The sequence below is a fragment of the Phaseolus vulgaris genome, chromosome 6, assembly GCF_000499845.2.
Source record: "Phaseolus vulgaris cultivar G19833 chromosome 6, P. vulgaris v2.0, whole genome shotgun sequence".
Classification (NCBI taxonomy): Eukaryota; Viridiplantae; Streptophyta; class Magnoliopsida; order Fabales; family Fabaceae; genus Phaseolus; species Phaseolus vulgaris.
The window spans coordinates 28,402,226-28,423,051 of record NC_023754.2 but is presented as its reverse complement, the minus strand read 5'-3'; the positions used below and the strand labels follow the sequence as shown (position 1 = coordinate 28,423,051).

The window sequence follows — 20,826 nt, the reverse complement described above, 5'->3', positions numbered from 1 at the left end:
TACGTCAAAAAAAAAATAAATGTTATTTAAGATATACACCACAAGTATATATTTATGAAAAAGCACAAACAATGGTCATCGGCCGTAACTTCAAAACTTATCACCGAATTTATCAAAAGACATAATTAACATGAATGAAGTATCAAATTCCAATAAAAATAAGATATATATTATTTTGAACCTCTTTTCATAAGCTTATAATAGTTTAGTGCATTGTTGGTGTTCTGCGAACAAGGGGAAAAAAACTAGAGCACTTCATTTTTCACCCCGGGAGTGAGAAGCTAATAGTTTCTCTATAATATAGCTTTATATTTTTAGGTAATAATTTAATGTTTTGCAATTTGGATATGGACATCATTAAAAGGCGTCTTAGAGGGGTTGATTTGACAACATCAGAGAATTTGTGCGCTCTGGGGTTGTTACACCCCTCACGGCTTTGGCTTTACCAGTCGCCTCGAAAGATTAAAGAATAAAGGTGTATATAAACTGGCTTTTGCCTCGATTTCTAAGAGATGTGGGACTATTGGACATACCAAAATAATAATTATGCAAGTTAGTTAAAAAAAAATCAATTACGTTAAAAAAATTCAACAAAACATTAACAAATTATACTTTCGGTTACACAATTTCTTTTTATAAAAACTAAGAGTTATACGTCAAATTATGAAAAATAAAACAAAAAAAATGTATTCCTCATAAAAATATACATTATCGCTAAATCAAATGAAGTATGAATTGAATTTTATGAAAAGAAAAAATATAATTTTTTTTAATAAACATTAACAACTATATATTAAATTACGTCAAAAAAAAATAAAAAATTTATTTAAGATATAAACTGGCTTTTGCCTCGATTTCTAAGAGAAGTGGAACTATTTGACATACCAAAATAATAATTACACAAGTTAGTTAAAAAAATCAATTACGTTAAAAAAATTCAACAAAAATTAACAAATTATACTTTTGGTTACACAATTTCTTTTTATAAAAACTAAGAGTTATTAAGTCAAATTATGAAAAAAAAATGTATTCCTGATAAAAATATATATTATCGCTAAATCAAATGAAGTATAAATTGAATTTTATGAAGAAAAAAAAAATATTTTTTTTAATAAACATTAACAACTATATATTAAATAACTTAAAAACAAATAATGTTTTTTAAGATATACATCACAAGTATATATTTTAGAAAAAACACAAACAATGGTCATGAGCCATAACTTCACAACTTATCACCGAATTTATCAAAAGACATAATTAATTTGAATAAAGTGTGTAATTCCAATAAAAATAAGATATATATTATTTTGAACCTCTTTTCATAAGCTTATAATAGTTTAGTTCATTGTTTGTGTTTTGCGACCAACGAGAAAAAAACTAGAGTACTTCACCTTTCTACTTGATTTCCTTGTCGTCACTTCGGGAGTCAAAAGTTGATACTTGTTATTTAATCGAAGGAAGATAAGTGAAGTAGTTGTCGAAGATATATGCCAACACACTCCCCTGCCAATATAAATATTTTTAATAAACTTTAACAACTATATATTAAATTATATAAAAAATAATAATGTTATTTAAGATAAACACCACAAGTATATATGTATGAAAAAACATAAACAATGGTCATGAGCCGTAACTTCACTGAATTTATCAAAATACATAATTAACATGAATGAAGTATCAAATAAATGTGTTAAAATATAAATAAATATGTATAAAATATAAATATATATTTTATAAGTAAAAGATCTCATAGTTTTATTAAAATTGTAATTATTGCATTAAACCAATAACAAAATTTAATAAACTCTACAAAAATATAAAAAATTAGTTGAATTAATTTTATCTTACAAACTATTATTCAATTACATTAAGAAAATTACTATACGTAAATTATGTATAAATTATCACGTTTTAAATACTCTGTCCTATTATTACTTTTATTTTTCATATTTTTTAAAGGATAACCATTCAAACTTATATGCTATAAGCTTAAGTTACATATTTGTTTGACGTAAAGTAATTCATTTCTGGTAGAGAAAGTTGATAAAATAATTGTTTTTGGGCCCATGTTGGGCTTAGTTTCTTTTTCTTTCTGTAACCCATTTTTGTTTTAAGATTTCTGGGCTCGTTTGCTTTAGGCCCATTTTCTATTTTGTGTTCCGCATATCCCTGTGTATTATTTTTGGTCTGCAAGCAATAATATACAGAGAAGTTGATTTTGTTGTTCTCTCTGCCCCTTTTCTTCTAGGGCTTTCTTGCTTTGTTTCTTTCTCTTGGGCTTTTGTTTTTGCAATGGTCTTCCGTTTGAATAGAATGATACATTCTAAGACTCTTTCTTCCTACACTTCCATTCCTTCACCCCATACTAAATGTGAAAATACCATTTTATCCTTTTTTTTTCACCCCCTTATATTTGAAATAATAAGCATATGGATTATGTAATCCGGATATATTCTGGATTACATAATCCGGAAGTCAATTTCATATTTAGAAAAGACTTCTGGATTATGTAATCCGGAAGCTAATAACACATTTGAAAAAAAAGCTTCCGGATTACATAATCTGGAAGCTAATCTTATGTATAGAAAAGACTTATGGATTATGTAATCCGGAAACTAATCACAAAAAGACTTCCGGATTACGTAATCTAGAAACTAATTCTGGAGACTTCGGATTATGTAATCCGGAATATTGAGAAGGGTATTTTTGAAATATGAAAAACTTATGGGGGTGGCACAAGAAGGTTTGGAGGTGAAAGAAGAAGCAGCCCATTCTAATTAGACCACGAAAATTATATGTCACACATTCTTTATAAACTTTATGCATCACTACTTGCTTTAGCAACAGCTAGCCAGTGCTGCAGAATGAAACACAGCTCCATCACAATTTACCATGGCAATTTGCCAACACCTTCTATAAATTTATTTATGCATAAAACAATTTAAATAATGGAGTCTTTCCGTTTTCTTTGTTCTTATTTTCCTTTCTTAAAAAGACATGGTCATAAAAAAAGTTTGTCTAATATATATGCAACATTGTAAAAATGAAAATATAAAATAATTAGACTACAGCTTTACATTAAGGAAAAAAATATAATAAAAGTTAGAACGTGTTTAATTTTTCTCAATTTCTATTTTAAGTCGTAATTAATCTTAATCTTTATATTTTAAAAAAGTGATGATTTTGGATCTTATGAATTTATAATCTGTGAATTAAAGAAAATGTGAAAAGCGAGATTATTATTGTAATGTATAGAAAGTAAATAAAAGAATATTGTATATAAAAAAAAATGGGAAACAGAAGTCACGTGAGGTTGGAGGATTGGAGTGGAAACGACGTGTCGCTTGATTTAGAAGGGAAGTGCAATGGAAGGTGCGAAAGAAATGCATAAAACTGGTTGGTTTAATTGTAGGGCTTGTGTTTGGTAGAAGAGTGTTACAGAAAAGAGTGAGTGAGCGAGGAGTGAGTGTGTCTGAGACTGATTCATTTCATTCGGATCGATCGAGTTTTCTATTCCAATGGCATCCTCCAATTCCACTCAGCAAGATGTCAACAAACCTGCCAAGAGAAAACCCGTCTTCACCAAAGTGGATCAGCTCAAACCTGGAACCAACGGTCACACCTTGGTGGCTAAGGTCTTGTCCTCCGACACCGTCGTGCACAAACCGCGACCCTCCTCTGCCCATAACATCAAACCCACTGTCATCGCCGAGTGCCTCATCGGCGACGACACCGGCACCATCATCTTCACCGCTCGCAACGAACAAGGTACTCCAATTTCACCTACCCATCCTTGCAAAACTTATTCTTTTTTACTTATTTCAATTTCCCTTTTATCAAAATGGAAACTTTTCACTTGGGCACTGTTTTATTTGTCTCAATTTTGAGTCTTTATTTTCATTTTGGGGTTTTCTTTTTGCGATCTGCATTGTTATTGGGTTTGTGAGATTGCGCGTGTTTGGTGCTCTGGTTTCAATTATGCATCTGGGTCTATGATGGTGGTGAGTGGATCATAGGTGGCTGATTCGATAGATAAGATAAGCCCTTTTTCCCATATATTTTTGGTTGGACTGCGTGATCCCTTAATTGTTTTTAATCCGAATAATCCTCATGAAATCTCTTTCTTTTGCCTTACTGATCTTAATCCAAGAGGTTTGATTCGGTTCTATAATGTGTCAACCAGCGTAGATTTGGTACTTGTGCTTCTTGCTCTGCTCCTGTGATGAATGACTGTATTTCCTCTTTGAGGTGTTGATACGAACTATGAATATGATTCGATATTCTGGGTGAATTTTATTGTGGGAATGGAAGTGTGATTGTGGTAATATTGTTCCTTGTGTTTTTGTGATGGAAAATTAGTTTTGCTTAGAAGGTGATGCTAACGATTTTAGGTGTCTTCTTTTTAATTTTTGTAGTCCTAATTCAAACTACTTTTATCAAGATTTTAGTTCATGCTTATTTGCACCCATGAAGCTCGGCCACTCTTCTTTCTTTAAAGAGTATCGAACACGAGACACTCGTATGACACCTCTAGGACATGTTAGATTTCTGACATATTACGGTTCAAACACAATTTTAAAAAGGAAAAATACATTAATTTTTTAAAAATTCAAGCTTTATTGTCCGTATCCTACATTTTAGAGATTTTACGTATCTTCGTATCCGTGTCCGTGTTGTATCAGTACCAGTTAATTGTATTTTCCCTTGTCCAATTTTTTTTGTTAACGTTTCTCTTTCTTTTTCTTGATTTCTTTTGTTCATGGGATTGCATAACCAGGAATGCCCTTTTCATTAGCTTATAAATTCTTCATTAATCTTCACTTCTCTGCAACTCATGGGCTTTGGCTTAAATTTTACTATCTCTACATTGATAAACATCTTAATTTTATACTTTTCCAGACCCACGTTCTTGAATAACATCAGTGCCTTTTGTTCCTGTTGACTTTATCAGTAGCAATAAGAGGAAGGAAAATAGGAGCTGGATTATGAAAATTCAATGTATATAGACAAAATATTGATCTGACATTACTTATTTTTACTCTTTTCTCCTTTCTATTTTGAACAAACAAAACCCTGAGTGACGGGTTTAATTTTTATTTGAGTATTTCATACTGTGTGTCAGTCTGTATGTGTAAGCATTTGCATTTACATAGAGTTTCAGTTGATTTCTTTTAGTGAAAGCTACCTTGATGTACTTCCTTGGTAGGTGATCTGCCTATGGGTATTGATAATTGTGATATATGTTTAGACAGAGAATCAAGGTACCAATATATGTTCTATTTAAGTGATTAGATGACCTTTTCTTCTTCTGTGCAGTTGATTTGATGAAGGCCGGATCTACTGTAATTCTTCGTAATGCAAAGATTGACATGTTCAAGGGATCAATGAGGCTGGCTGTTGACAAATGGGGGCGTGTTGAGGTAACTGAACCTGCAGATTTTGTGGTTAAAGAGGACAATAACCTATCCCTGGTTGAATATGAATTGGTGAACGTGGTTGAAGAATAATCCCGTAGAAGAGTGCAAAAACAGCTTTATGATTTGTTTGTGGTGCATTGGATACCCTCAAGGTAAAACTTAACTGGTGATGGATGGTTGGTCAACATTCTCACTTTAATTAGCTTGTATTTCCTCTTTAACATGCTTGACATCATTTTGGGTTAAGTTGATGTCTCACTTGAACAACTTTGTGTCAAGCGAACAAGATTTGCTATTATCTTCATCAGCAACTGTATTCAATGAACTTAAGTATAGTATTATGTTAATATAGTTATCCGTATCACATATTTCCTTGCAGTTTCCTGTGCATTGATATACATAGGTATGAACTGTGTTTGAGTTAATGAAGCAGCACAATCACCATTCATATCTTTGGCTCAAATGAGAGAAGACAGTGAGTGGTTAAAAAATTGGGCTGAAGTTAACAGTTCATAGTTTCTGTTTCTTCTGCAAATGAAATTTCATTGACCATATTCATGTTCACAATGTGTTTTTTCGGCTGTGTACGTCATAACTTTTTTTCCATGATAAAGAATTTTGTTCCCCACTAGTTTCTTGAATATGAAACTTAAATTGTCATAAAGTTGTGAAGGTCATAATTTTTTTTCCATGGTAAGGAATTTTGTACGCTAGTAGTGTCTTGAAGTCTAAAAGTTAAGAGGCAATTGAAAATTAAATTCTGATAAATTCGCCAGACTATTAATATGTTTGAATCGGATTAGAAGCCTACTGATTACCAGAATGTTAAAATATTCGTTGGCAGAAAAATTATTTACACATATATATATATATATATATATATATATCCATTCAAATCTATTGGTTTGATAGCGTGAAAGTTTATATTTCTTTTGTAGATGTTTATTAGAACCCAAACCGCATGCAAGAGTGTTCTTTATTGGGGAAATTCTTCCTGCATCCCATGATTTCATGTTGCACCTTCATAGGGTGGTGAAATTTTCATTTTACACTTAATAAAAAAAAAAAAAACTCACAACACCCTCTATTCATCTTCTTCATCTTTCATGTTCTTCCCCTAAATGTTAATGGCCAAGGGAGTCCTCTTAACTTTCCATTGGTTCCGTTTCAATCACAATTCCATAACAAAAAAAACTTTCTAATTCTCCCCCTTCACTTATTCTATGGGGACAATAACTTTTAAAATCTTTTTAAGAGACTCCAAAATATATTTGTATTTTAGATTGGGTAATCCCAAATGTAATTTTCTATTCTGGAATTAAAAACACTTTTTAGATTATATCATCTATTAGGTAATTTTGTATTAAAAATACTTTATGGATTTTGGATATAAAAATACTTTATGAACTGTATAATTCATAATGCATTGTGTTAGTCCTAAAATCTAAAAAGTATGAATTCATAATGCATTGTGGTGCATTCTTGAATTGTACAGCTTATACTTTTGCATTCTTATTCTGATTGGATTGATAATTTTTGAAATGCATAAAATTCAAATTTTTATATTTTAATTCTGTAATCGGAAAAATCTCTAAATTCAATAATCCAAAATTGAGAAAAAAAAAACATGAATTTAAAAGATATTTTTGGGATTTACTCGGGTATTGGGCGAAATTATGGGGCCCATTTATTGTTAATTCACCTTTGTATAGTGCAGATTAAATACATCCCGGTTATTTTCTTTTCATTTGACAAGATTAAAAGGCAGACTATCTATTGTTAATGTGATTACTAAAATGCACAAATAAACTTTTGTATGTGAATTCTTAATTTCAAAGGTCAACCTAAAATACATAAATCTTGATCCTCTCTAGTTGCACCAAACATAAAAGTTGTAATCAATTGCTCTCATTACATTAGTCATTACTGGTGGAAGAACGTGACGTAATAAATAAAGATAACATTGCAATTTTATCATTCTTTATTTTAATATATCTATTTACGTTAATGATTAAAATTGTGTAATTTAACCTTTAATTGAAGCCCTCTGAAAAAAAGTTAACGGCACATAAAATAATTTTAATTTATTAAAAAGTCAATTTCCTTTTATCTAAAAAAGTCAAAATGTTATGTATATGATAGAAACTTACTTTTATCTTTGATTTGAAATTGTTACTTATAATTAATTGTATTTAAAGTTATGATTAGGTTGTCTATTATTTAATTCATTGATTATCTTTATGCTGATTTGGCTGGTTTTCTAAAAAAAATTTATATTTCTAGTGAATATCAATCAGTGATATATCTACCCCTATAAGATTATTTGGCAAATTGATTAGACGCGTGACATTCGATGCCTCGGTCAACTTTTTAACCTTCAACTTTCCAAGTTATACACTTTTAAAATATGAAAAAGCTGTGAAGTGTCAGTGAGAACATTAAAATCAATTAGTCGAAGAACCTATATCCTGATGATAAAGCGTTCAACTTAATAACGAATATAAATCCTATTTATAAAAAGAGGTTGTATTTTTCAATAATCAACGATAATGTTGACTAAAATGAAGTGTGATTTTTTTGTTCTCGTATTAATGAAATGTGCGTTCCTATGAAGGACTAAGGAATTCAATGCTAGTTTTATGAGACAATAGGATGAAAGATTGGTTTAGCAAATTAGTATAGGTAGTGGAAGCCATTTATGGCCTCGAATTAAGTTCCTGTAAATCAATTCTGAATCTGTATCGAAACTAATCTGTTGCCGTATTAACTCATCTCATCGCACAAGCTTGTTCTTTTAACATTTTAAATAAGCGTGAGTGTAACGTTTGCATGCACTGGGAATAATGTTGAGTTAAAGAAATGTTGCAATAATGTTCTAAAGAGTAATCATACCTAAGCATGGTACCAACTCTGGCGCTTGTACAATTTAAGTCTTGGAGGTTTCATATTCAACCAAGGACAAAAATTCTCTAAACAGGTCTAACAAAGTAAACTGAAATCCATGGAAAGTATGCGCAGATGCACCCACAGACAGCAATCATCATCCATCTAGAATTCAAAAAGACAATATCTTTGAGAAAACTCAAATTCTATATATTACCATAAAAATTAAGAATCAAAAGGCCAAGATAATCTAATAGTCATACATAGTATACTAGTAAATTTAAAATGCAAATCATTTAGATACACGACAGAAATCAATCGAGGTAAGGGAAAGCAAAGCAAAATGGAAATGACGAAACATTACATGGCTAGTCCTCAAGCCTAAAAGCCAAAGTGCAAATGATCACGACCCTAAACAAGAAAACAGCCAAGTCAAAATAAAGAGTTGCAAAGAAGTGTACATGTATAAAAAAAACTTTGGAGCAGCAGCATATTAAAAAGAAGTAAGCCATTTCAACACATTGCTCATTTTACACAGAAGTGTTAAAATTTATACATTCCAAATCACGTGCTTACAGACCAGCATCTACCATAATTTCTTATATCATTAACAATTTCCAATTCATCAAGAACTACAATTCTGAAATTACAGTTAGCAAACGATATATTAATCTCAAGTTTGGCGTAGTGACACTCTAACATCGCAATGATGTTTTTTTTGCACCAGCAAACTAAATAAGAAATAGCTGATAATTTAATTCTATGTATTCTTACTGAGGGTGATAGTTTGCACAGGTGTGGTTAATGGATGATGTTAAACTTCATGCATGAACAAAAACCATTCCCATACATAAACTCAACATCTTTGAGTAAGAAAGCAAAATGCAAAGAGTATGCACACAAATAGTATCTAGAAATCGATATCAAAATGCAATTTTAAAGTGAAGATGTTGCTAAGTTTGAGTCATTTATACACCTTCAGCAAATACTTGTTTGACGTTAAGTTGTACAGTAACAATTAAAATCCCAAAAGAAAAAATTTACTTGACCACCTTTTTTCAAGTGCATCTAGATAAAACTTTGCTCCAACCCTCTGTCATTCATCATACATCATCATTGCAATCTGAGTGAATACAATCAATCAGTATGATCTTCATGTGATTATCTCTTAAGTGAATGTTAGCTAATATATATAATAAGTATAGACATTTTAAAGAATGGGATGCACTAAATGTGACAATCCATAACTTCTTCTAAGAGAAAGAAAGAGGACAATTTCTAAATAACTTAAAATGAAAATTCTTTGTAACGAGAAATCCTCGCAAATAAATTAAACATAATAATTAGGGAACTACTAAGAAATACCATTGTATAGCACCATAGCCCCACATTAGTTTTCATGAGAAATGGTGTTCATTTTTACATTCAACTAAGAAATTTCATGCTCTCCCTAATCTACAGAAGTCAAGATCTCAACGCTTCAAAACCAAAAATTTGAAAGAAATCCATGTGACACCATCTCTGATGCTTGATCTTCATCTAGTCTTCTCTTGCCCTACAAAGAGGAAAAAATATACATCCTTTCATTGTGAGAGCAAGAGAGAGAACCTAACCCAAAAAAAATGAAATGTTTGAACAGCAAAATAGTTGCGCATATGCACCCAACACTTTCATTTAAAACAGTCTGTTCACACAAACCTTCCCCACCACAGAAAAGGGAAAAGGACAAGAAAACATTTTTTGTTTAGCAAAAAATTTAAATCCTATTTTTATGCAACCCAAGAAAAAAGGAAGAAATTCACTATGGCATTGCGTAGTAATGAAAGTAATGCGTCAGACTTTCGCAGGGTATAAATAAATTTTCTGGGAAACCTAGAAACTTAGACAATTCGCATAACACAGCATGTATAATACATGGAGTTCAGCTACAGAAGTCAAAATGGCAGAGCAAAATCTTTCATCCCTAGATTCTAGACCAATTAACCATTCATCAAAAAAAGAAAAAAAATAACAATTAGAATTTAGAATCCACAAGCCAAGTAAAATGAGCATGTTTGCAGACAATCAGGTAGGTCCAATAAGTTACAATAACATTTCATTTCAGAATCCAATGTTGGCATTTCAGAAACTTAGCTCTTCTATCATATGTATACCATACATAATTAACTACGTTGAAGATAATGGAAGGAAAGTGTTTGGAGGGAATACCTTCAGGGGTCCAACCGTAGGAGTGGCGAGACACAGAGAGCATCGAATTCAGCAATGCGGAAGCAGTAGCACTGTGATAAGGAAGCATCGATTCCACGCAGAAACTCGCTTCCACCGGTAACCTGTCCCAAACAAAAGAATATTTTAATCAAATTGAAAATGTTTAGGAAAATGCGATAGAGAGGAGCGGCGTTACCTGAAAACACGATTGGAGATTGAGGTTTGCTTTGGGAGACGAAACGGAGATCGTGCCGATCGCGGTTTAGCTCCGGCTGCCAGATTGGCTGCACCGGCTGCGCGGGAGGTGGCGGAGCGCAGCAAACATCTGGCGGCGGACATCGTGAAGAATCAACAGGAAGGGGTTTTGGCTTTCTGGGTTTTGATATTTCCTTTTCATTAATTTTTTTGTTTGTTCCTTACTTTTGCTCAAGAGCTGTGATATGGGCCACCATAGTGCTTTTGGGTTGCTAAAACATTGGGAGATTTCTTTTTGCACCCCCTGTAAATATAAATATGAAAATCTTTCCTTTATTGCACAAAAAATGTTTCCAATGTAATCTGAAAGATATTTTTTATTTTTAAATTAAAAAATTTTAAAGTCACTTTTTTATAAAAAAAATTATGAATTACATAACTTAAAATTTATTTTTATTTTTAAATTATATAATTCAGAGGTGACGTAGAAGCTGTAAACTATACAAGAACAAGCAACAAGTGCAAGTATTTCGGATCTCTACCTATAACTTCTAGTGTTAGTGTCTTGTTTTTTCTTGGCATGAGACCCTATTTATAATTGATTATTCCTCTTTAGGTTAATAATTCATATTTGTTTACTGATTAACGTTTAACTGTGAATAAATAATTTGAGTGTAAATGAAAAGACTATTGATCAATCAAGTTGGTGAAGTATCAACCAATATACATATGTATTAGAAAATCCGTTTTTGATTTTCCCTTAATGTATGAAAACTTCTTGGATCAATAATAATCACAGTACCAAGATTAGTCTGTACAGAACACACAAAAACAAATGAAGAAAATAATGGTAGCACACGTGAGAAATATAAGAAAATGCAGTCTATAGTAGTAAAAGGGCAAACATAAATGCAATTAAATTTGGATTCCAGTAAGAAAATACAAGTAACCTTCTTTTATTATTTTCTTATGGTATGAAATAAAAAAACGACACAACAAACTTGAGAAAGTTAAAACGGGTCATGTAAGAAAAACTGATTGAAATAACTCGAAATCGTCACTGGATTTTGACTAGGAACAACAACAGATTTATGAATTTGTATTCCAAAATGTTACAATGGTGTTCTAGTTTCTTGAACTCTTCTTACTCTTTCTAATCTTTAGCAAGGGTATGCAAATGGCTTGAGACATATCCACTTTAGAGTCTCCAGAACCAGAAACCTTTGCTAATTTCTTCTTCCTTTCTTCAAACCTTAGTGAGTTTGGGAAGTACAAGCGTCCTCTTTCTCCTGCTCTGATTCCAATTAGCTGAGCAAGGGAAACACTGTTGTCTTGGAAGAACGATGCCGTGGACTTCTTGTTGCAAAACAAAAGCAGTAGAGTAATAAGCTATAAAAAGCATTCTAATTTATGAAAATTTAGCATTATTTAAGTTCAAAATGTTATTCATTGAATACCAACGAGTAAAAACAATTTTTGAAACCAACTGTGGGAAAGGAATAAGAATAGAATACCTCTGTATCAAGGTTAGAGGATGAAAATGAAGAGAAACTGGTGGATGGCACGTGCAATTGGTATGGTGCCACTGAAGTTGCAGGGAGGGATTCCCCAACTCTAAGTCTCCTGTTCAAGAAGCCAAGTCCAAGTGGCCAACCAATTGGCATGTCATCATTCTAAGAAGAGATCACAGTAGAAATTGGCAACATTAGATACTTTAAAAAGTTCAATTAGCAACATCTGTGCATGTCCAAAAAATTCAGTGCCTTAATTACAAGAATATTCAAAAGAACAAGGTCAAGATTTAAATTTGTGATGAATAAAATGATATCTCCTCTGTTGGAACTCTAAAATATACAATGGATATTGTCCGTACATAACCAATTTATTTCACCATATTGAATGATTTCAATTCCAGAACATGGATCTAGTTTATCTCAGTAAAGATCCTGCTTACCACATTCTTATGATTGAAGTTTGGAAGAATAAACAAAACGGGTAGCGAATTAAACCCAAAAATATGTAAAATGTGAAACAGACCCTCTTTATAAATATGAATTGGATGGTGTCGGTTTCTCTTAATCTTGAAGAAGAAATGGCAATTCATCTAATAAGAAAAAATGGGAAGTTGTACTGAATTGGAGAAATTGTAGGGATGTTTTTATTCAATAGATAGTAAACTAACAAAAGAGTAGTGCAATATGGAAGGTACCATTGTTGCCACTTTTCAGTAAGGGTAAAGAGTAAACTGTTTGATATTCTTAGCATTGCTGGTTTTCTATTACTATCCTCCATGTGGTAGAAGTATATATTACACGAACCTAGTTGATAGGACACCACAACTCTTTCATAGCAGAAGTGGTCAACTCTTAAAAATATTTTTTTAAAGCTACTAAGCTTTTGTACTAATAATGAATATCCATCAAAATAATCACATACAGGGATCAAGTTGGCAAGATATTTGATTTTGTCCATAGGGTCCAAGGTTCAGACAACTCATTCTGATAAACTGGGTAGGTAGGTTCCATCGCGGTAAATTCTGAACTTACATATACTTGTTTATATACTTATTTAAGAAAGACAAAACATAGCATTAGAGTTTTACAATGTTAAGCTTTATTACCAGATTACCAAAGTGAAATACTAAGAAGAATAGTACTAACAAGTTAAAAACACCTTAGTAAGAGTGTATGAGATAAATAATACTAACAAGTCACAACTAAAGCATCAAGTGTTTTTTACAACTTTACTGGGACAATTGTTTGTTCCTTCTAGCATTATGCCTAACTGAGGCTTTTTTATCCTCTGTGAAATGGTGAAAGAAAAATATAGTGGAATTATTAAGGGAGATAAGGTTGGGAAAAATTGAGGGAGATTGAACTGTCGGCATAATTAGCAAATATATGGGTTGATTTCTCAAGATATTTTCAAATATATTTCTCACTCCTATGGTACATCTTAAACTGTTCCTTGTTTTGTTCCCTCTTGCTTTTAGATTTGGCCCACTTCATGTGCAATTCACTCGGACTTATTACTTACCAATATAAAATCTAAACAATAGTTACTCAAAATAAGATGGATGTTGTACATATAATTTTTGCATTGAGGCAGACACTTCGGTGAAACTACACCTACACCATCTAATTATGACATGTTATGCTTAAAATTAACAATTTTATCTGCCTCTCTCCTTGCTATAACTCTTTAGCTACTAAAAGGATCAAATTATTATTAACATCTTGATAGGGGACCCTTTTTCACCTCTTTTTTGTTTTTTTGTTTTTTTTTTTGTTTTTTTTTCTGTTCTGCATTAAAATGAGGACTATTAGGACTGATGTATCAGTTCAAGTTACATTCCTAACATTAAGTTCGGACAGCAAACTTTGATGGTTTTAATGAAATGTTAATCCATGTGACTACTGATTCGACAACTACTACCATTATGATGGTAACCAAAGACAGTAATGGGGTCTTTTCTCTGTGTCATTCCAATCGCAAAATTCAATTTTTCTTCAAATTGGTGGACATATTTATCTTCTTTTCATATCAATCCATTCACAAAAATACAAACTATGCATCTCGGATGACATGCAATATCACTTTCATAGATTGATCCAAAGCATGTCAAATCCAAGAAGAACCAACAACAAACTCACACAATAGCAGAAATTCAATCCTCATTTCATAAAATCTAACAATCAAGAATACTAGTAATCTAACAAGATCAAACAAAATAAAATCTGTGCCCCGATAACTGATTCTTATCTACTGCATGAACGGACTAAGCATTCACAGAGAACAAAACCAGAGGCTGTTCAGTTTCATTCCAGTTTAAACACTTGACAGAGCAGCATATTGACATTTTTGTGGATCAAATTGCATTAAACAGCCCCAAAAAATGTCTTGATCTTTCGCTGACAAAACAGTGAAACAACTGATAAACCATTTGAAAAAAGGAAGTATATGGGGACAAGAGATGCTGAATGCCAAAAGAAAACGAAAAAAGAAGGCACAATGTGAGAAAAGATACAAAGGAAAACACAGAATTAGTACCTCTTCAAGCATGGTGTCTCTGCCTTCCCCAGAGAAGTTTATGGGAAAATGATGATGATCGCAGAGAAAACTCCAGGGCAAAGTAAAAAAAAGTTTTGGGAAACCAATGGTGAATTTACGTGTCTCCTAACTAGTATTCTTCCTTAAACATCAGACATTTAAGAACCTGGTCCCACTGGACCTGCAGAACATTGCTTGAGCTGAGCTTTGTTTTATTGAGAAACTGTATGTATATAATTTGATTGTACAGTAAAATAAAATATACAACAAAGAGGAGGAAATGTATCATACAGGATCTATCTAATAGAAAGAGGTGAAGAAAAAACAATACTATAAAAAGGTATGAAATGATTCAAAGAACCCTTTTATTTTATCCCAAGAATTTAAATTTTCATAAGTAAAATGGAAGTAGAGAATTTACATAACAAATAGGTATAACAAATATAATAACAATAACAACAAATACAGCAACATATGGTAGGAGTAAACCTTTAATTTAGAGCCATTTCAGAAATTTCTTAGCATTTGACACTGTTAACAGGTTTTAGTGAAGAAAAATTAAAAGGGGTGATGTATGTTATGTTTTTTGGGGAGCATTTAGCTTTTGAGTTTGGTGGAGAAGTAGACATCAAAACGGTTGGGAAGATATATCCGAGTGATGCTTGGCGTGGCTTAATTAGCAAAAGTGTTGGATTTTTAAACACTTTTTGTCGCCATTGATTGGTAAAAAATCGCTGAAGTAGCAGGTCAAGAACGATGAACAAGTTACTTCACGGTTATAATCAGTAGTTGCTTATTGCAACACGCAACTCAAATTTATGCTCAACATTACACGACACTGAAATTTGTTTACTCTGAGTACTATTTGGTACGACACTCTCATCTTTCAATTGTTGGTCTTTTGCATCTTTAATTTCTGTAAAGTATAGTTAAATTAATTTGTTTATTTATAATTCTCTTTTTTTTCTTTATGCTGCTGACATTTATTAAACATGTCTTCGTACATGTAAAACATATGTTTTTCTTCCTTTTGCGTACCTGAGTTGATGTTTCAAAATAAACTTGTTAAACATGTTTTTTTTAATAAATTTATTGTTTTAAGATTTTATATCTTGAAAAAGACTTATTAATAAAGATTCTTGAAAAGGACTTGTTAATAATTATTTTTCTAGCAATTTTTATTTATTTCACATTTCATTCCTTACTAAATTTTAATTTGGTGGTTCGTATACCTTTAGTGTATTAGTTGGATTTGTAATCTATCGTATCCTACGTATAACCACAATAAAAATACAATACACATGTAAAAATCAAATTAAGAAACTTACACATAAGTTTTAGTTCTTTAATAAAAAACTAATCTTGATCATTTGCCAAAATCTAATATTAGATTTTATCCTAATATTTAAAATCATTTAAATTTTTATATATAATTTTGGTCTTTCATCAAACAAAAGTTATTTATCTTAATTCTTACGCTTAACATGTCATTTATCATTTTGATTCTTAAGTAAAAAATGTAATAACATTAAAACACTAAGAATTTCCTAATATATGATTTTTTTTAAGAAATTAAAATTTAAAATGAAAAGGGACAGAATGAGTTATAAAAAGAAGAAAAATGAAATTATGGATAATAAAAAAAGTTATAAAAAGGAAAAAAATTATAAACATAAAATAAAGAAAGGAGTTAGAAGGGAAGAATAAGTTACCATTTTATAGAATTGTATAATGATTATAGAAAGATATCATAAGTGTACACGAGTTTTTATAGATATTTGAAGTTACTCAAATCTTACAATTTGTTTTATTTATAATATATTTTATAACAAATTCTATATTTATAGGGAATTATGGGTGAGTTTCAGATATTGAAATTTCTTGTTTAAATATTCTTTCAATAATTTAAAAAATGGGCGTCTTTTTATCAATAATAAAAAACAAATAAAAAAATAAAAATCTTGACAAAAAAAAACATGTATCCCTTAAAAAAAAACTTTAACAAATAACAGAACGAAACCGAATCTCATACCCTCTCATATTGGGCTTAGTTTTTTTTTTCTGTAACTCATTTCTGGGCTCGTTTGCTTTAGGCCCATTTCCTTTTTTTTGTGTTTCGGCAGTTTCTTCCTGCACTCCTACATAACAAAAAGAAGGCAATTGCTTCCTGCACCATATCACTGCACCCGATTCCAGCGGAAAAGACGAAACTATCCTTAAAAAAAATTTCCAAAATATGTGTTCCGGATTTTTTTTTCCGGAACGAAATTTTATATTACGGATTTTTTTATCCAGAATGAGTTTTTCATTTTTGTTTTCGAATTTTTATTTCCGAAACACAATAATCTCTTTTCTGGATTTTTTTTTCTAGAATGTATTATTTATCAATTCCGGATTTTTTTGTCCGGAATAGAATTTTAAATTTTGTTTCCGGATTTTTATTTCCAAAACTCAATAACCACCTCCGGATATATTTTTCCGAAATATATTATTTTCAATTCCGGATTTTTATTTCCGGAATAAAGGGCATTTTTGGAATTTTAAAAATTGTGTTGGGTGCAGGTTAAAATGTGTTGGGTGCAGGGAGCATTTGCCCAAAAAGAAACTGCCTTGCAGGAAGAAAATGTAGGTGTTTCATATATCCCTTTGTATTATCTTTGGTCTGCAAGCAATAATATACAGAGAAGTTGATTTTGTTGTTCTCTCTGCCCCTTTTCTTCTAGGGCTTTCTTGCTTTGTTTCTTTCTCTTGGGCTTTTGTTTTTGCAATGGTCTTCCGTTTGAATAGAATGATGCATTCTAATTAGACCACGAAAATTATATGCCACACATTCTTTATAAACTTTATGCTAGTTTATCTCATCACTACTTGCTTTATTCTTACCAAATTGCATAGAACCTGGAAAATAAACTGGGACAGAGAGGGGAAAACAAAGGTAACATCTTTATCTCAAATGATTCTCTGAATCCACCAAAATACAATTTCAATGCCTTGTGTTGTGTCAATCTGATTCACACTTGCTCACTCTTCTTGCTTTAGAACAATGCTCATATAATTCTCTGCAAACTTACAATTATTCACAAATTCACTTCTTTCTACAATTGCAGAAATGACTCTCCCTATAGCCCTATTATTATTATCATTATTATTTGTATTATTATTTGTATTATTATTACTATTATATAATTCTGTAATAATAGACCACAATTATTACATCACATTTATTATGATTGTTATTGTTATAAATAACCATCACCAATGTTATGATTAAGTTGTTTTATTCTACGAGTCCATGTAAGATAATTATCTTTCACATTATAAAAATAATTGCATTTAACTTGGTAGTTATTAAAATATAAATCTCAATGTCCTGTTCCACGATATAAATGGTGAAAAATCGTATTAACATAAATGAACAAGAAAATATGATTTAATAGTGAGAAAAATACACAATTTGAAATTTGAACACATTTAAGAAGTAAAATTCACATGGTTCAAATCTTTATGCACACTTTTCTCACAAATCCTTTTTTGCACTTACGAAAACATGACAATATTTACTCTTATGTTTTTCACAAGGTTGTAACAAATTTTTTTGGAAATAATTTATTTTAATAAAGTTGCATTACCTTATTTGACGTGTTTCTTTAGGTACATTTACACATTTTTCTCAACACAGTTAACTCTTGAGTTCAGAGTCAATGATGATTTAAGACTTATATGAATAAACAAAGTCTTCTTTCCCAAAACAACAACATGTTTTTTCCTTACCGTAACCAGTGGAGGAATTAATGGCATGTAGATTTGTTTGAATTCAACATCATAAATAAATAACAATAACTTGGGCTTTAAAACTATCCTCGTTTGTAAGGAACCCTTTTTGTAAATTATTTTCTGAAATGGTTGGCCAATACACTGCAATTTATGAGGCAGCAGATAAAGACAGATACCATACCAAGCATTATAGCCGCAATCAATAATTAATCTGTTACCTACACTTCACGTACCTTCACTATTTCTTTGTTGTCTTGCCACACCAATTAACCACTCATCAACCAGTAATATACTACTTCCACAAAGTTATTCTCACTAGTGGAACAATTGTGTAACTAAACAAAAAAGGGAAGAAAAAAAATGAGGAAGTAACATGCAAGCTTAGGTAACATTATACAAGTTATTAATAGGTGATAAGCAAAAAAATTGCTTATGCTCTTGCAGTTCATGCGATATTTCCAGATCATGACAGAGACAATGCAATTCGTGAAACAAGACTTAATAGAAGTACTACTAAGTAAAAAATAAAATAAAAGCCCCCCATAATTATCGTAAACTGTTACTCTGTGTTTTCTTGAATCTAAAGCACAATAAAAACATTAAACATCCACACTGGTACTCAAAAGTATAGTGATCCAAGCTCATGGCTCAAAGTTCTCATGTTCATCTTCAAACTTCTCCTGGTTCTGGTGCCCATTGTAATTTCCACCTCTGTTGTTGTACCAGTAGTTAGTGTCCACTCCCTTGGATGAATCTTCATAGTTAGTGGTAGGATGCTGCTCTTCCGCGTAAATATCATGAAAATACCTTCCACCTTCCAAAAACCTTGTGTCACTCATACCTTGCTTCTCTCCGTTGTACCTGTTAACGTTACCATTATAATTGTTGTTGTTGTATTTGTGAGTGGCGGCATCGTTGTTGTAGTACTTCTGGTTGTCGTTGTTGTTGTATTTGTAACTGGCAGCATCGTTGTTGTAGTACTTCTGGTTGTTGTTCTGATAGTTGTTGTAATTGTTGTTGTAACCTTCTTCTGTGTACTTTGTGTCGCTTAACTCATCTTGGTCACCCCCATAAGAATCCTTGTTGTTGTTGTTATTGTAACCGGTTTCTGCGAACCTGTTGTTGTAGGCATCATTGTTAAAGTACTTGTTGTTCTCAAACTCGGTCTTGTAGGGGTGGTAAGAAGTGGGGGTGGTGTAAGAGGCAGCATTTTTTGTTGTTGTGGTGGAAGGAGCCTGGTTAGACTCATCATGGCCATATAGGCCATAGCTGTTTTCAGTCTCGGGAACGAAAGGTGGTTGCTGATCTACCTTGTTTACTTCTGGTGCCTCTCTGTTGGGAAGTTCTGTCTCTTTGACATTGTTGTTGTCGAAATGGGAGACTTTACTGAAGAACTGGCTGTCTCTTGCAGAGATTTGAAGAGCCAAGAAAAGGGTGGTGAAGAGAAGGAAAGAAGTGTAGTTTGACAAATGAGCCATTGGTAACCCAAGAGAGGGAAGATGGTCTATACTGATGAGAACTTGTGATGCCTAACTATCTTTTTATAGAGGTTCTTAAACCTTTCCTTTTCTCTCTCCTTAAATTTTTTTCCCACTTATTAGGTGTAAATGGTGCAAAGTTGGATGGTTGTGGACCCTCTCCAAGAAACTTTAGCTCATAATATTTGGGATCCCATCTAGTAACTATTTGATTTGAATTTAGGAGCGTATTGATAAGAGATTTCACACTAATAAGATCCAATTAAAAATCACATAAGGAATTGAAAACACCTTCAATCCGAAACCTTGAAGACAATAAATTTAAGTAAATCTTATTTTTTATACCATGCTCAACTTTTTCATTTTTATTCAATATAAGTGATCACATTACACTATCATTTTGTTAATAATCATATTTTGAAGACCGTGGACTCTACTTGTATGGTTATGGAAAAACAGCATCATTGCAAGTACAAAAGTCCAGTTATTAGATTTACAGCTTTCTCTTAGGCACATCCTAAGAAAGCTTAACATTTAATTAGCCTCTTTCACATTTCCTTTAGTGTAAGCTAACTCTTTATTGATCAGTAGTTGCGCCATATATTATGACGCAACCATTGCATTGATATGTGGTAGCTTTCATACCGTTGGATTCCAGCCTAATAAAAAGGTTCTATATTTGATTTTCGTTCATATCCAGAGAGGTCCATAAAGTGTATTGATGGTGCTATCTGTTGTCAAAAAAGTATGGCTAAAACGATGCAACCGAACTCTGTAAGATTTTGGTACTGCATTTTATTCATAGATTATGTACA

General features: G+C 31.8%; 4 protein-coding genes across 10 annotated transcripts; 1 reads left to right on the top strand and 3 right to left on the bottom strand.

The window, feature by feature from the left end:
• The first annotated feature begins 3,297 nt into the window (after positions 1–3,297).
• LOC137832562 (uncharacterized protein At4g28440-like) lies at positions 3,298–5,801 on the top strand. The gene is made up of 2 exons (XM_068640782.1): positions 3,298–3,774; positions 5,323–5,801. Exons 1-2 carry the CDS (start codon positions 3,525–3,527, stop codon positions 5,511–5,513), a joined length of 441 nt encoding a protein of 146 aa, XP_068496883.1. The 5' UTR covers positions 3,298–3,524; the 3' UTR covers positions 5,514–5,801.
• A 2,394-nt stretch (positions 5,802–8,195) lies between these two features.
• On the bottom strand, positions 8,196–10,994 carry LOC137832561 (protein NUCLEAR FUSION DEFECTIVE 6, mitochondrial-like). 6 transcript variants are annotated; one of them, XR_011084586.1, is made up of 5 exons: positions 10,711–10,994; positions 10,515–10,636; positions 9,359–9,861; positions 8,671–8,717; positions 8,196–8,471 (listed from the first exon to the last, which is right to left on the bottom strand). XR_011084586.1 is itself a non-coding variant. In XM_068640780.1 (4 exons), the coding sequence occupies exons 1-3, from the start codon at positions 10,851–10,853 to the stop codon at positions 8,710–8,712; spliced, it is 273 nt and encodes a 90-aa protein (XP_068496881.1). In that variant the 5' UTR covers positions 10,854–10,925; the 3' UTR covers positions 8,196–8,471; positions 8,671–8,709. The 6 variants fall into 6 exon arrangements, 2 of the variants coding, with proteins under 2 accessions (XP_068496881.1, XP_068496882.1); XR_011084588.1 differs by having other exon boundaries at positions 9,359–9,429; positions 10,711–10,925; XR_011084587.1 differs by lacking the exon at positions 8,671–8,717.
• Positions 10,995–11,576: 582 nt separating this feature from the next.
• Positions 11,577–15,402, bottom strand: LOC137832560 (uncharacterized). Of its 2 annotated transcripts, none has more exons than XM_068640777.1 (4): positions 15,249–15,402; positions 14,760–14,940; positions 12,224–12,382; positions 11,577–12,065 (listed from the first exon to the last, which is right to left on the bottom strand). In XM_068640777.1, the coding sequence occupies exons 2-4, from the start codon at positions 14,769–14,771 to the stop codon at positions 11,835–11,837; spliced, it is 402 nt and encodes a 133-aa protein (XP_068496878.1). In that variant the 5' UTR covers positions 14,772–14,940; positions 15,249–15,402; the 3' UTR covers positions 11,577–11,834. The 2 variants fall into 2 exon arrangements, with proteins under 2 accessions (XP_068496878.1, XP_068496880.1); XM_068640779.1 differs by having other exon boundaries at positions 11,577–12,062; positions 15,249–15,398.
• Positions 15,403–18,902: 3,500 nt separating this feature from the next.
• On the bottom strand, positions 18,903–20,055 carry LOC137832559 (protein E6). Its single transcript, XM_068640776.1, has one exon. The coding sequence runs from the start codon at positions 20,009–20,011 to the stop codon at positions 19,175–19,177; it is 837 nt and encodes a 278-aa protein (XP_068496877.1). The 5' UTR covers positions 20,012–20,055; the 3' UTR covers positions 18,903–19,174.
• Between the last annotated feature and the right edge of the window lie 771 nt (positions 20,056–20,826).